At 36.9% G+C, this 14,514-nt stretch overlaps 1 protein-coding gene across 5 annotated transcripts in view; it reads left to right on the top strand.

Moving 5' to 3' along the window:
- WDR76 (WD repeat domain 76) overlaps window positions 1-14,514 on the top strand; it is a 58,801-nt gene that overhangs the window by 35,878 nt on the left and 8,409 nt on the right. For all 5 annotated transcript variants that reach the window (XM_020881428.2, XM_070477953.1, XM_020881433.2 and 2 more), the window contains 2 exons: window positions 5,327-5,485; window positions 14,071-14,288. In XM_020881428.2, the coding sequence (XP_020737087.1) occupies window positions 5,327-5,485; window positions 14,071-14,288 (377 nt within the window). The remainder of the gene's footprint in view (window positions 1-5,326; window positions 5,486-14,070; window positions 14,289-14,514) is intronic.

Genomic DNA, 14,514 nt, shown 5'->3' with positions numbered 1-14,514 from the left:
TAGTTTTTTTTTTAATATTTATTTTTATTATTTAACTGTGCTGAGTCTTAGTTGTGGCACATGGGTTCTTTGATCTTAGCTGTGGAACGTGGGATCTTTAGTTGAAACATGTGAACTCTTTAGTTTTGGCATGTGGAATCTGGTTTCCTGACCAGGGAACAAACCCGAGCCCCCTGCACAGGGCGTGGGGCATCTTAGCCACTGGACAGCCAGGGGCGTCCTCCCCTAGTTTTTGTTTTTTAAATCAGTTTTGTTGAGGTATAATTCACATTTTATAAAATCCACACATTTAAAATGTACAATTTAATGATTTTTAGTAAGTTTATTGAGTTGTGTAACCATCATCACAATTCAGTTTTAGAACATTTTCATCATTCCTGTAAGATTCCTCATGGCTATTTACATTTAATCCCTGTTTCTACCCTTATCCCCAGGCAAATCTCTACAAATTTGCACTTTTTAGATATTTCATATAAATAGAATCATAGAATACATGGTCTTTTATGTTGGTGTTTTTCTTTTAGTATGGTTTTCAGGTGTATCTGTGTTACTATAACATGCTAGTAGATGCTAATCTATCAGCACTTCTGTCTTTTATTGTTGAATTGTATTTCCTTGTTTGATTATACAACATTTTGTTTATGCATTTATCACTTGGTAGACATTTGGGTTGTTTCCACTACCTGGCTGTTCTGAATAATTTGATTTTAAATATTTGTGTATGTATTTTTGTGTGGCAATGTGTTTTATTTCTTTTGAGTGGGTACCTGGGAATAGAATTGCTAGGTCATATGGTAACTGGTTAACATTTGAGGAACTGCCAAACTGCTTTCCAAAGGGTTTGCACCATCTTCTATTCCCACCAGCAATGTACAAAGGTTCCAGTTTTCCTCCATGCTTACCAACATTTATTATTGTCTGTCTTTCTGATTATAGCCTTTCAAGTGCGTGTTATCTTCCTAGTGAAGTTTTATCTCCCTGTGGTTTTGATTTGCATTTGTCTAATGAATAATGATGTTGAGGCTCTTATCCTGCCATTTGGGTGTCTTTGGTGAAATGTCTATTCAAGTCTTTTGTCAGTTTTTTTATTGGATTGTTCGTTTTCTTGTTGAGTTATAAGAGTTCTTTGTACACTCTAGATGTGCATCCTTATCAGATACTTGATTTACAAATTTGTCTCCTTGTCTTTTCATTTTCTTAATGCTACTGAAGTGCAAAAGTTTTGAGTTTTGATGAGGTCCAATTCATCAAATTTTTAATTGATTGTGTTTTTGGTGTCATCTAAGAAATCTTCCATGTAGCCCAAAGTCAGGAAGTTTTTCTCCTATGTATTTTTCTAAATATTTTTATAGTTTAAGCTTTCACGTTTAGTTCACTGATCCACCTTGAGTTATTATTATCTTTGAGTTGTTTTTGCATATGCTCTGAAGTTAGGGCCCCAGTTCATCTTTTTATCTGTGTATATCCAGTGTCCCAGCACTGTTTGTGGGAAGACTCCTTTACCGCACTGAGTTGCCTTGGTAGTCCCTCAGTTTTCCACTTAACTTTTTGTCAGATTCCTAGTCTCACCCCCAGGGTCAACAGTTGCGTTGTCATTTGGTCACTCATGCACTCATTCATTCATTCCACACTTACTGAGTGTTTTGCGTTAAGTACTCTTCTAATGATACCCCAGCCATATTTGTGAGGAAGGACTGTCCATGTTCTCATAGGGTTTGGAATTTAGTGGCAAAAGCAACATGAATGAAGTAATTATATGTTTGATAAGTGGAGTGAATTATATACGGTGATTAATGGAGTGAAGGAAGTGATATTTTCCCGTAGCAGGTAGACTGGCCTAATTTGGAGCATCAGGGAAGGCTTCCCTGAAGAAGTGAGAATTGAGTTGAGATTTGAAAGCTAAGTAGGAATAAACCAAGCAAACAAAGGGAGAAGAGCATTTCAGGCACGAGGAACAGAATGTCAAGGACCTTCGGCGGTAGGGTGCCTGCTTGATACATTCAAGGACCTGAACTATGCCTATGTGGCTGGAGCATGGACAAGAAAGGCATGGATGGAAGGGATGAGTGGAGTCGCGGCGGGATACAGAGGTGGGAAGAGGTCAGATGTATGTCTTCATAAATTTTGTTGAGAATTTCACTTTTTATCCTGAAAGCAAGAGGAAGCCATGGAATAGTTAGGTTGTCCCTTCATTCCTTATGTCTAGTAAAATCATTTAATGGTTTTGCCCAACCCCCCCCCCCCCCCCCCCCCGCCTTCCTATCCTGGCTAACACCACATTAGTGAGGGCTACATTTTCTTTTTTGGGATTAATAGTCTTTATTGGTGCTTGTACTTTCAGTTTTCATATTCCAATCCAGTGTGTACAGACAGTCATTTCTAGGCTCAAACCAAACTGGTCCTGGACTCATTTCAGTTTGAAGTCATTAGATGCACACTTGTTATTTTTGGACTGAAATGAAATTTGGACTACGGGTTTCCCTCCTCATCCAAAAGTAGAGTATTACTATGAAACGGTTTGTAAACTCAAATGGTATAATGAAAGAGACAATTACCTTAAGGTGTCTTGCTAATAAATGCACAGAATAAATCAAGATAAAGTACAGATGCTGTCAGACACAGTTCAGAACCAAGAGCGACTTCATGCTGAGATACTGAGTGTAAGTTCCCTGGGTCAGAGCTTGGTGGTTGGTGCCCCTTGCTGCTTGGGGTGCGCTGCCTCTGTAACAGCTTCCTGCAAAACAAATGCTGAATGCTATTTTCATTTTTTACCTTTTCTCATAAAAATGAAAATCCTCTTGGATTCCCTTCAGTTACCAAAAATAGGTATTAATACAGGTGTTTTCTAAGAGTGAAGTGGTATAAAGCAAAAAGCAAACTTTTGAATAGCGAGGATACCTGTGTTTATTTTTAAAGTAATTAAAATAGAAAATTCAGTTGTTCACTTATACCAGCCACATTTCAAGTGCTTAATAGCCACACATGACTAGTGGATACCATATTGGACAATGCATACATGTATTATTTTTGTCATCTCAGAAAGTTCTTTTGGACAGTGATGCTCTGGAGTAAGTTAATAATAGCATTAATTTTGGTAAAATAGGACTCAAGATAACAAACAATGGAATGAAGGAGCCAGCAAAACTAAGAAAACAAATAGAAAATCAGTAAAACTAATAGATTAGAAGGAACAAAATAGTAGACATTGCTGAAAATAAAATTACTGATAGTAAAGGAAAGATTTGAGGTTATCTTAAACACAGATGAGAAAAGTTTTAAGAGACAAGTCAGAATTGAATTGGCACATTTGAAAATGTATGCCACGTTCTCAGAAACTTTGGAGCTTAAAGGACAAAGAATTCTTCAGGTAGGAAAAACAAATTATATTCAAGGGGAGAAGTCAGACTTGCCTCAGTTTTCTACAACATTTCGTGTAATGTCTACAAAGTTCTGAGGGAAGGAAGTGTGTCCTGGAATACATAGGTAGCCCAGGATGTTATTCTAATGTAAACGCAGCAGGTAGGTATTTTCACACGTGAAAAAACTCTAGAAATTCAAGACCTGTGAGTTTATCTGGAAAAACTGCTTGATAGAAAATCTCAGCCAGTTAAAAGTAAGTCATAATTAAGAATTCAGGAGTGAAGAAGCTTAACAGAAGAATCAATAATGAGTATTAAATCCATCTAAATGCAGAACTAATATTAAATAGCAATATGAATTATGATTACAGAACTAGATATGAATGTTGTTAACCTGGAAAAATTAAAAATAAATCTAGAGATAGGAAAAGGGGAGATTGGGCAGGGCGGGTGGGGTGTAAATAGTGTCCTCAATCAATAGAAATCTGAAATTGAGACATACATAGTTAAATTTAAAAATAAAGCTTAATGACTGTAAGTGCTTTATGCTTTATACTTTTTCCTTCTTAGATAACTCTTGTAAAGAAATAACTCAAAAAAAAAAAAAAGAAATAACTCGAAATTCAAAAATTCCTTCAGCTTGCTTTTATTATTTTAAAGTATAGTTAAATTTAATACTATTAAAAGTGGCCTCCCCCCCCCAATTTCTTCTCTATCCTATCCATATAAGTAACTACATGTAAAGACATCTATAATGATTGCTTAGTATTTCAGTGATAATTTTGGTCAATTTTGGGTTTTGAATGATTTTTCAGAATTTTTGTCTGGAGAGTATTGTTTTTCTAAAAAATATATGCTATGGACAATATGCCGAGTGTTAACAGTGGTTAACTCTGGGTAGGAGGAGGAGTTTGTGTTATTGTAATTTTTTTCCTTTTTTTAAAAAGATTTTTTCTTTCTTTCCTTTAAAATTTTTTTCTCTTTAAAAACTTAAAAAAGACAAAGCCAATGCTTGAGTATTTCAGAGCAGACTAAGCTAGATTTGGAGATGATAGTTGTTGGTTCATGATATAACATGTGGTATAGGCATATAACATGGAAATTCAAAACATGATGATTTCAGAGTTGATAATCCAGTAGTGAAAGGATAATCTTTAGAAGCAGTACTATTACTATAGAAATTCAAATACATGCATTTTTCATGGGATATTTAGGGGATTTTTTTTTTTTTTTTTCTTCAGTTGCTAAGTTGTGTCTGACTGTTTGTGATTCCATGGACTGCAGCATGCCAGGCATCCCTGTCCTTCACTACCTCCTGGAGTTTGCTCAAACTCACGTCCATTGAGTCAGTGATGCTATCTAACCATCTCATCCTCTGCTGCCCCCTTCTCCTTTTGCCCTCCATCTTTCCCAACATCAGGGTCTTTTCTAATGAGCCAGCTCTTTGCATCAGGTGGCCAGAGTATTTAGGGGATAAAATATTTAAAAAACTATCATTTTGTGCCAGAACCAAACACCTTACGAAAATTGTGCGCAGGATGATTTACTCATATAGAAGCATACTTAGCAAGCAAAGTAGAAGTGACATTGATGTATTTTAGTAGGAAGGAATTATCCTGTGTGTGAAATAAAAAGTAAATCTCACATTTCCTGAGTATTTCATGAAATGAAGTCAGAATAAGCAGTAATTATTTCCCCTCTGCATTATGAAAAACTACTTGTCTAGTTGCAAAAAACTGGAAACTGTTAACATAAATGAGACAATTCTGTTGGGTTGAAAATTAGGAAAATAACTTAGAGTATAAAGTTTCTAGTTCTGACTTTCTAATCAGGAGGTTGGGTATAATAATAGACTGAGAAAAGACTGAATATAATACAGACATAAACATTTTAACAACTTAATGACATGGAATATATTACTATTTCTCACCAGTTTGTCTCTCTCCCCACCCCTAACTCTCTTTTAGACTCACCAACCTAAAGAGGATGGAGTTTATCTTTTTCAGCCCCACAGTCAACCGGTTAGCTGTCTTTACTTCTCACCTGCCAATCCGGCTCACCTTCTGTCACTGAGCTATGATGGTACATTACGCTGTGGGGATTTTTCCAGGGCTGTTTTTGAAGAGGTAAATGTTAATATGTTTACATATTGACCGTAGATGATATTCTAGATTCTTTATGAAATGCCATGTGAATGATTATTATACCATCAGACTGGATGAGCTGGTATGGAACAGGGACTTTAGAACTATACTGCCTAAATCCATGTCCCGTCTGGTACTATTTGTTTGACCTTGGCAAGTGCCTTTACCTCTTTGTGTCTCAACTTCCTCAGTTTTGAAATGAAACAGTAATACTATTTACCTTACAGGATTGTCACAAGGATGAAGTGAGTTAATGCACTTAAAACAGAGCCTGGCACATAATAGGTTTTTTCTCTTATTTTTTATTTTTGCAAAAATATTTGAAAGACAATAACCTATTCTTCTGTTGTAAGGCTTAAAACTTATGTTTTATTCAGGAAAAATATGAGAATGTTATTATATTTTTGTTTATTATTTCTAGCCTTTGCAGGTATGAATTTTGTGAGGCTGAGTCTTAGATGTGACAGAAAAGACTATGGAGAAATTCATCACATAACAAACAGTACTGTAGCACATTATATGTAAAACATATGGCCAGTAATGTAACACAGAAACTATAAAATTTGTTTTTTTGTCTTCTAGCTAAGATTTATCATGTCTTACATGCCATATATATATATATCTTTTAATAGATTAGCTCAGTTATCTTTGTCTGGTGAAGTTAGAATAAAATGCTGCAATTGGATGTGATAAAATTGTACTCTGGCCAAAAATGGACACCCAGGCGATTTCATTCAGAACATCTTAGGCCAGGTTTATTCATAACCACCTCTTGAGGATAAGGTCTTTTCCTGGGCTAATGTAGCCCCTATGAGGTCAGATTAAGTTGAAGTCTGTTTAAGAATAGTTGAAAGGAATCTCCACACTGTTTTCCATAGTGGCTGTACTAATTTGCATTCTCACCAACAGTGTAAGAGGGTTCCCTTTTCTCCACACCCTCTCCAGCATTTATTTATTTTATTTTATTTTTTTTATATATTTTATCTTTTTTAAAATTTTTTATTTTTTTATTAGTTGGACGCTAATTACTTTACATCATTACAGTAGTTTTTGTTATACATTGAAATGAATTAGCCATGGATTTACATGTATTCCCCATCCCAGTTCCCCCTCCCACCTCCCTCTCCACCCGATCCCTCTGGGTCTTCCCAGTGCACCAGGCCCGAGCACTTGTCTCATGCACCCAACCTGGGCTGGTTATCTGTTTCACCCTAGATAATATACATGTTTCAATGCTGTTCTCTTGAAACATCCCACCCTCACCTTCTCCCAGAGTCCACAAGTCTGTTCTATACATCTGAGTCTCTTTTTCTGTTTTGCATATAGGGTTATCGTTACCATCTTTCTAAAGTCCATATATATATGTGTTAGTATACTGTAATGGTCTTTATCTTTCTGGCTTACTTCACTCTGTATAATGGGCTCCAGTTTCATCCATCTCATTAGAACTGATTCAAATGAATTCTTTTTAATGGCTGAGTAATATTCCATGGTGTATATGTACCACAGCTTCCTCATCCATTCGTCTGCTGATGGGCATCTGGGTTACTTCCATGTCCTGGCTATTATAAACAGTGCTGCGATGAACATTGGGGTGCACGTGTCTCTTTCAGATTTGGTTTCCTCGGTGTGTATGCCCAGAAGTGGGATTGCTGGGTCATATGGCAGTTCTATTTCCAGCTTTTTAAGAAATCTCCACACTGTTTTCCATAGTGGCTGTACTAATTTGCATTCCCACCAACAGTGTAAGAGGGTTCCCTTTTCTCCACACCCTCTCCAGCATTTATTGCTTGTAGACTTTTGGATAGCAGCCATCCTGACTGGCGTGTAATGGTACCTCATTGTGGTTTTGATTTGCATTTCTCTGATAATGAGTGACGTTGAGCATCTTTTCAGGTGTTTTTTTGCCGTCCGTATGTCTTCCTTGGAGAAATGTCTGTTTAGTTCTTTGGCCCATTTTTTGATTGGGTCATTTATTTTTCTGGAATTGAGCTGCAGGAGTTGCTTGTATATTTTTGAGATTAATCCTTGTCTGTTGCTTCATTTGCTATTATTTTCTCCCAATCTGAGGGCTGTCTTTTCACCTTGCTTATAGTTTCCTTTGGATGCATGAGACAAGTGCTCGGGCCTGGTGCACTGGGAAGACCCAGAGGGATGGGGTGGAGAGGGAGGTGGGAGGGGGGACCGGGATGGGGAATACATGTAAATCCATGGCTAATTCATTTCAATGTATGACAAAAACCACTGCAGTGTTGTAAAGTAATTAGCCTCCAACTAATAAAAATAAATGGAAAAAAAAAAAAAGAATTGTTGAAAGATGGTAGGCTCATACTTGTGACTATCCATCCGCCTAGAGATACTCTACCAAGATAAACAGACTTTACCCCTTGAAGGTTTTCTAATCCATTTGACCTCTGGTTGGGTGGGCCAGAAGCTTCCAAAGGCCTGAGGAATCCTCACAATATTTGATCCCAGTGATTACATTTGGTCTCCTACTTAAATATCTACTACTTAATGCTTACAACAAACATGTCATTTCAAGTGAGCTTTCACATTTGCTTATTAACCATATTAGATTTCCTCATTAAGAGAATTCTTATAAATTAAATCCTTTTTCAATGTGAATTTTAATCTTTGTGAAATTTAGCATGGTTTAGATGTAGGTTTTCACCCTTTAACTTATTTTGAATGGAACTTTTGAGGTTTTTAGACATCCTCAGTATTAGGGCAATTTTGTATGTGATAAACAGTGAAGAAAACACAGTATCACCACTGTTATGATTTATCATCATAAATACTAATGATCTAATTTTATGTACGCCTTAATTTTTTTATGTAAACCGGTACTCAAAATTAACACATTCTGATGTATTTGTCATTATTTTAATGTTCTGTGTACAGATTATTCATAATTACTTATAGCAGTTTCTCTTAATACATATATTTGTTGAAGCATAGTTGACTTACAGTGTCTCAGGTGCACAGCAAGGTGATTCAGTTATACATATATACATATTATTTTTCAGATTATTTTCCACTATAGGTTATTAAAAAATATTGATTATAGGTCCCTGTGCTATACAGTAAACCTTTGTTACTTGTTGCATCTATTTTTTTTAAATTAGAAATCTAGCATTCTCTTCATACTAAGTCAAACAAGTGGAATCAAAATGTCATAAATTTTTTACTTAGGTGAAAATTCATAAGTTTTCTAAAATACATGTAACATATATATATGTATACAAAAGTTTTTGTGCTATGCTTGATAAAGGCTTGAGAGAGAACAAAAGAAAAAAAAGGTGGAGAAATTGGAAAACCTAAACTGAATGAAATGGAGCACTGAGTATGAAATAGAAAAAGTGAAACAAACTAGATGAAAGTGAAAGATCATCATATAGTCCAGTTGGATTTAAACATGGCTGCTCATTAGAAACATATCTGGAGCTTTGGACAAAAAAGCAATACCTAGGCATTTGTAATTCTGATATGCATCTAGATTTTAAAATGTGATTTTAGGTTTTTCTATTAAATGGTAGCCTTTGTGATAGAGAATTCTATTATTTTTCTGTTGATCAATCACGATACAATGGTATTAAGTGAGTAATAGTTCAATTCAGTTGCTCGGTTGTGTCCAACTCTTTGTGACCCCATGGACTGCAGCACGCCAGGCTTCCCTGTCCATCACCAACTCCTGGAACTTACTCAAACTCATGTCCATCAAGTCAGTGATGCCATCCAACCATCTCATCCTCTGTCGTCCCCTTCTCCTCCTGCCTTTGATCTTTCCTAGCATCAGGGTCTTTTCCAGTGAGTCCATTCTTCACATCAGGTGGCCAAAGTACTGGAGCTTCAGCATCAGTCCTTCCAATGAATATATACAGGGTTGATTTCCTTTAGGATGGACTGGTTTGATCTCCTTGTAGTCTAAGGGATTCCCAAAAGTCTTCTCCAGTACCACAATTTGAAAGCATCAGTTCTTCAGTACTCAGCCTTCTTTATGGTCCAGCTCTCACATTTGTACATGATTACTGGAAAAACCATATCTTTGACTATACAGATCTTGTCGGCAAAGTGATGTCTGTCTGCTTTTTAATGTGCTGTCTAGGTTTGTCATAGCTTTCCTTCCAAGGAGCAAGCGTCATTTAAATTCATGGCCACTGTCATCGTCTACAGTGATTTTGGGGGCCAAGTAAATAAAATCTGTCACTACTTCCCACTTCTTCCCCTTCTCCTTGCCATGAAGTGATAGGACTGGATGCCATGATCTTAGAGTTTTGAATGTTGGGTTTCAGGCCAGCTTTTTCCACTCTCTTCTTTCAGCCTCATCAAGAGGCTCTTTAGTTCCTTTTTACTTTCTGCCATTAGAGTGATATTATCTGCATATCTGAGGTTGTTCCATGACTGGTTCTTACTGTTCTTACTGGTTCTTACTGTTGCTTCTTGACCCGCATACAGGTTTCTCAGGAGAGAAACCATCTCTTATATCAATGTATGGCAAAAACCACTACAATATTGAAAAGTAATTAGCCTCCAACTAATATGAATAAATGAAAAAAAAAAAAAGAATTTTCCATAGTTTGTTGTGATCCAAACAAAGACTTTAGTGTAGTCAGTGAAACAGAAGTAGTTGTTTTTCTGGAATTCCCTTGCTTTCTCTATGATCCAATGAATGTTGGCAATTTGATCTCTGGTTCCTCTGCCCTTTCTAAACCCAGCTTGTACATCGGAAAGTTCTCTATTCATATACTGCCGAAGCCTAGCTTGAAGGATTTTGAGTATAAATTTACTAGTATGTGAAATGAGTGCAGTTTTACAGTAGTCTGAACATTCTTTCTCATTGCCCTTCTTTGGGATTGGAATGAAAACTAACCTTTTCCAGTCCTGTGGTCACTGCTGACAATATTTTCCAAATTTGCTGACATATTGAGTACCTCACTTTAACAGCATCATTTGGATTTTAAATAGCTCAGCTGGAATTCCATCACCTCCACTAGCTTGTTTGTAAGTAATGCTTCCTAAGGCCCGCTTGACTTCACATACTAGGGTGTCTGGCTCTAAGTGAGTAACTGTACCATTTTGGCTACCTGGGTCGGTACAATATTTTTTTTTTGTATAGTTCTTCTGTGTAGTCTTATCACCTGTTCTTAATCTCTTCTGCTTCCATTAGGTCCATATTGCTTCTGTCCTTTATTGTGCCCATCCTTGAATGAAATGTTCCTTTGATATCTTCAGTTTTCTTGAAGAAATCTTTAGTCTTTCCCATTCTGTTGATTTCCTCTACTTTTTTGCATTGTTCATTTAAAAAGGCCTTTTTATCTCTCTTTGCTGTTCTCTGGAACTCTGCATTCAGTTGGGTATATCTTTCCCTTTCTCCCTTACTTTTCACTTCTCTTCTTTCCTCAGCTGTATGTAAAGCTGCCTCAGACAACGATTTTGCCTTTTTGCATTTCTTTTTCTTCTGGATGGTTTTGGTCAGTGCCTCCTGTACAGTGTTACAAACCTCTGTCCATAGTTTGAAGGACTATGGCACTCTGTCTGCCAGATGGAATACCTTGAATCCATTCTTCACTTCCCCTGTATCATCATACGGGATTTATTTAGGTCACACCTGAATGGTCTAGTGGTTTTCCCTACTTTCTTCAAGTTAAGTATGAATTTTGCTATAAGGAACTGATGATCTGAGCCACAGTCAGTTCCAGGTCTTGTTTTTGCTGACTATATAGAGTTTCTCTATCTTTGTCTGCAAAAAATATAATCAGTCTGATTTCAACATTGACTATCTGGTGATGTCCATGTGTAGAGTGGTCTCTTATGTTGTGGGAAGAGGGTGTTTGCTGTGATCAGTGCATTCTCTTGGCAAAACTATTAGCCTTGCACTGCTTCATTTTGCACTCGAAGACCAAACTATCCTGTTACTCCAGGTATCTCTTGACTTCCTACTTTTGCATTCCAGTCCTCTATGATGAAAAGGACTTTTTTTTGGGGGGTGTCAAATCTACAAGTCCTTGTAGGTTTTCATAGAACTGTTTAGCTTCTTTGGCATAAGTGGTTGGGGCATAGACTTGGATTATTGTGATGCTGAATGGCTTGCCTTGGAAATGAACCAAGATTATTCTTTCATTTTTGAGATCGTACCCAAGTACTACATTTCAGACTCTTTTGTTGATTATGAGGACTACTTCTTTTCTTGTAAGGAATTCTTGCCCACAGTAGTAGGAACAATGGTCATCTGGATTAAATTTGCCCATTCCTGTCCATTTTAGTTCACTGACTCCTAAGTTATCCTAAGATTTAAAAAAAAAAAAATTCTAGTATGTCAGTGTTGTGAACTAAGTCATAGTTTAAAGAACATGGTGAGAGTGAAGTTTATGGTATAGGAAATACTACATCTCAGTAAAACTGTAAAAAGAAATTAAGAAGGGGAAAAAAAAAACAGTGAGCCAAACCAAACCCATGTGCAGACTTGATTCCGTCAACAGACAGCTGTTAGATGCCTTGAAGCTGAGGCAGAGGTGTCAGTAGTTAAAGCTTTAGGCTCCTGGTTTGTGGTTGAGCTTTGTTGGTCTAGTAAAATGGTGTCAAGGGTAAATAACATCATTTTGGGGCTTCTCGATCTGTAGATCAATCTTGCCATCTCCTGCTTTAGCGTGTCCAATTTACCTTGATTCATTACCTAGCATTCCAGGTTCCTATGCAGTACTGTTCTTTGCAATGTTGGACTTTACTTTCACCACCAAACACATCCAAAACTGAGCATCGTTTCTGCTTTGGCCCAGCCACTTCATTCTTTTTGGAGCTGTTAGTAATTGCTCTCTGCTCTTCCCTCATAGCATGTTGGACCCTTTCTGATTTGGAGGGGGGTGGTGTCCGTCTTCCGGTGTTCTATTTTTTTGCCTTTATTACTATTCATGAGGTTCTCCTGACAAGAGTACTGGAGTGGGTTGCCATTTCCTTCTCCGGCGGACCATGTTTTGTCAGAACTCTCCAGTGTGACCTGTCTGTCTGGGGTGGCCCCGCACAGCATGACTCACAGCTTCATTGAGTTAAAAAAGCCCCTTCACCACGACAAGGCTGCTGTTCACGATGGAGATTTGCTTATTAATAATTACTGTAATTATTTAAAGAAATGTCTATTTGGATCTTTTGCCTGTTTTTAATTGGGTTATCTGTGTTTTTAGTATTGAGTTGTCAAAGTTCTCAACTTATTTTTTTAAAAGTCAGGTTTATTGAGGTATACAATACATACTGTAAAACTTACCTATTTTAGGCATGCAGTTTTATGAATTTTGGCAAACTAATGTAACCACCACTGCAGTCAAGATACAGAAAATTTCCATCACCTGAAAAATTACCTCATGATCCTCTGCAGTTAGTCCTCTCCTCTTTCCCAAAGCCCCTGGAAACCACTGATGTTACCACTGCCCATATAATTTTTTAAAAAATTTTTATTGGAGCATAGTGGATTTACAGTGTTATTTTTCAGGTGTATAGCACAGTGAATCAGTTACACATATACATATTATCCACTTTTTTTTTTTTAGATTCTTTTCCCATATAGACCTTTACAGAGAATTGAGTACAGTTCTCTGTGCTATATAGCAGGTTCTTATAGTTATCTATTTTATATATATTAGTGTGTATATGTCAGTCCCAGTTTATCCATCTCTTCCATCTCCTGATAAACACAAGTTTATTTTCTACATTCATGACTCTACTTCTGTTTTGTAAAAAAGTTCATTTGTACCCATTTTTTAGGTCCCACATGTAAGCAATATATGATATTTGTCTGTATCTGATTCACTTCACTCAGAATGGCAATCTCTAGGTCCATCCATGTTGCTGCAAGTAGCATTGGTTTGTTCTTTCTTGTGGCTGACTAATATTCCATCAGGGTGTTCTGGTGGCCTAGATGGTAAAGACTGCCTGCAGTGCAGGAGACCTAGGTTTGATCCCTGGGTTGGGAAGAACCCCTGGATAAGGGAATGGCTACCCACTCCAGTATTCTGGCCTGGAGAATTTCATGGACTGTATAGCCCATGGGGTCACAGAGAGTCAGACATGACTGAGTGACTTTCACTGAAACTGAATATTCCATTGTATGTATGTACCACATGTTCTTTATCCACTCCACTGTGGCTGCACCATTTAGGTTGCTTCCATGTCTTGGCTGTTGTAAATAGTGCTATTGTGAGCATTGGGGTGCATATATCTTTTGAGTTTCAATTTGTACTTCAATTGAGTAGAAATCAAATTCAGTCCATTTCCTAGTAAGTTTCAGGGTAGATCTGCAACTGAGTTTTATTGGATTTAAGAGATTTGGGGTGTAGCCCCAACATGGGTGGATGGGCTGTTTGATTGCAGGCAAGTCTTAGAGTTGATCAGTGCCTTTGATTCCATTTCTGCCAAAGAAGATGACCATTTTGTCCTGTGCTTCCTGTGGGGATGTTGGGAGGATAAATGAGGTATTTGGGATAAAGTGTTTTGTTGCTTTTTTAACAAAGAATCCATGCATTGGCTTTTTTTAAAAGAGGATTGTTACTTAAGTTGATTGTTCCTTATATCCTTAGGTATATAGAGATGAAAGAAGAAGCTTTTCCTCCTTTGACTTCTTGACAGAAGATGCCTCCACTTTAATAGTAGGTCACTGGGATGGACGTATGTCACTAGTGGATAGGCGAACTCCTGGAACTTCTTGTGAGAAACTCATCAAATCTTCTTTGAGCAAAATAAGAACTGTTCATGTGCACCCAGTGCATAGACAGTATTTTATCACTGCGGGATTAAGGTATGTTCTTCATAAAATTTTATGATATAGATCTTTTAACATTAGGAATAATGTTTTAGTTTGATTGACAAAAGACTTTTTTGTGATACCCACAGACCAAATAATTTTCCTGTCTATGCTAATTTGAGGGTATTTTTTTTTTTGAGTTTTTTTGTGATTCTTTAAAATGAGATTTAATACATAGTGAAAAATATTGAAACAAATATACATTTTTGTTTTCCTTGGT

This window comes from Odocoileus virginianus, chromosome 16, assembly GCF_023699985.2.
Source record: "Odocoileus virginianus isolate 20LAN1187 ecotype Illinois chromosome 16, Ovbor_1.2, whole genome shotgun sequence".
Classification (NCBI taxonomy): Eukaryota; Metazoa; Chordata; class Mammalia; order Artiodactyla; family Cervidae; genus Odocoileus; species Odocoileus virginianus.
The sequence above is the reverse complement of the archived record's forward strand: the minus strand, read 5'-3'. Positions and strand labels throughout refer to the sequence as shown.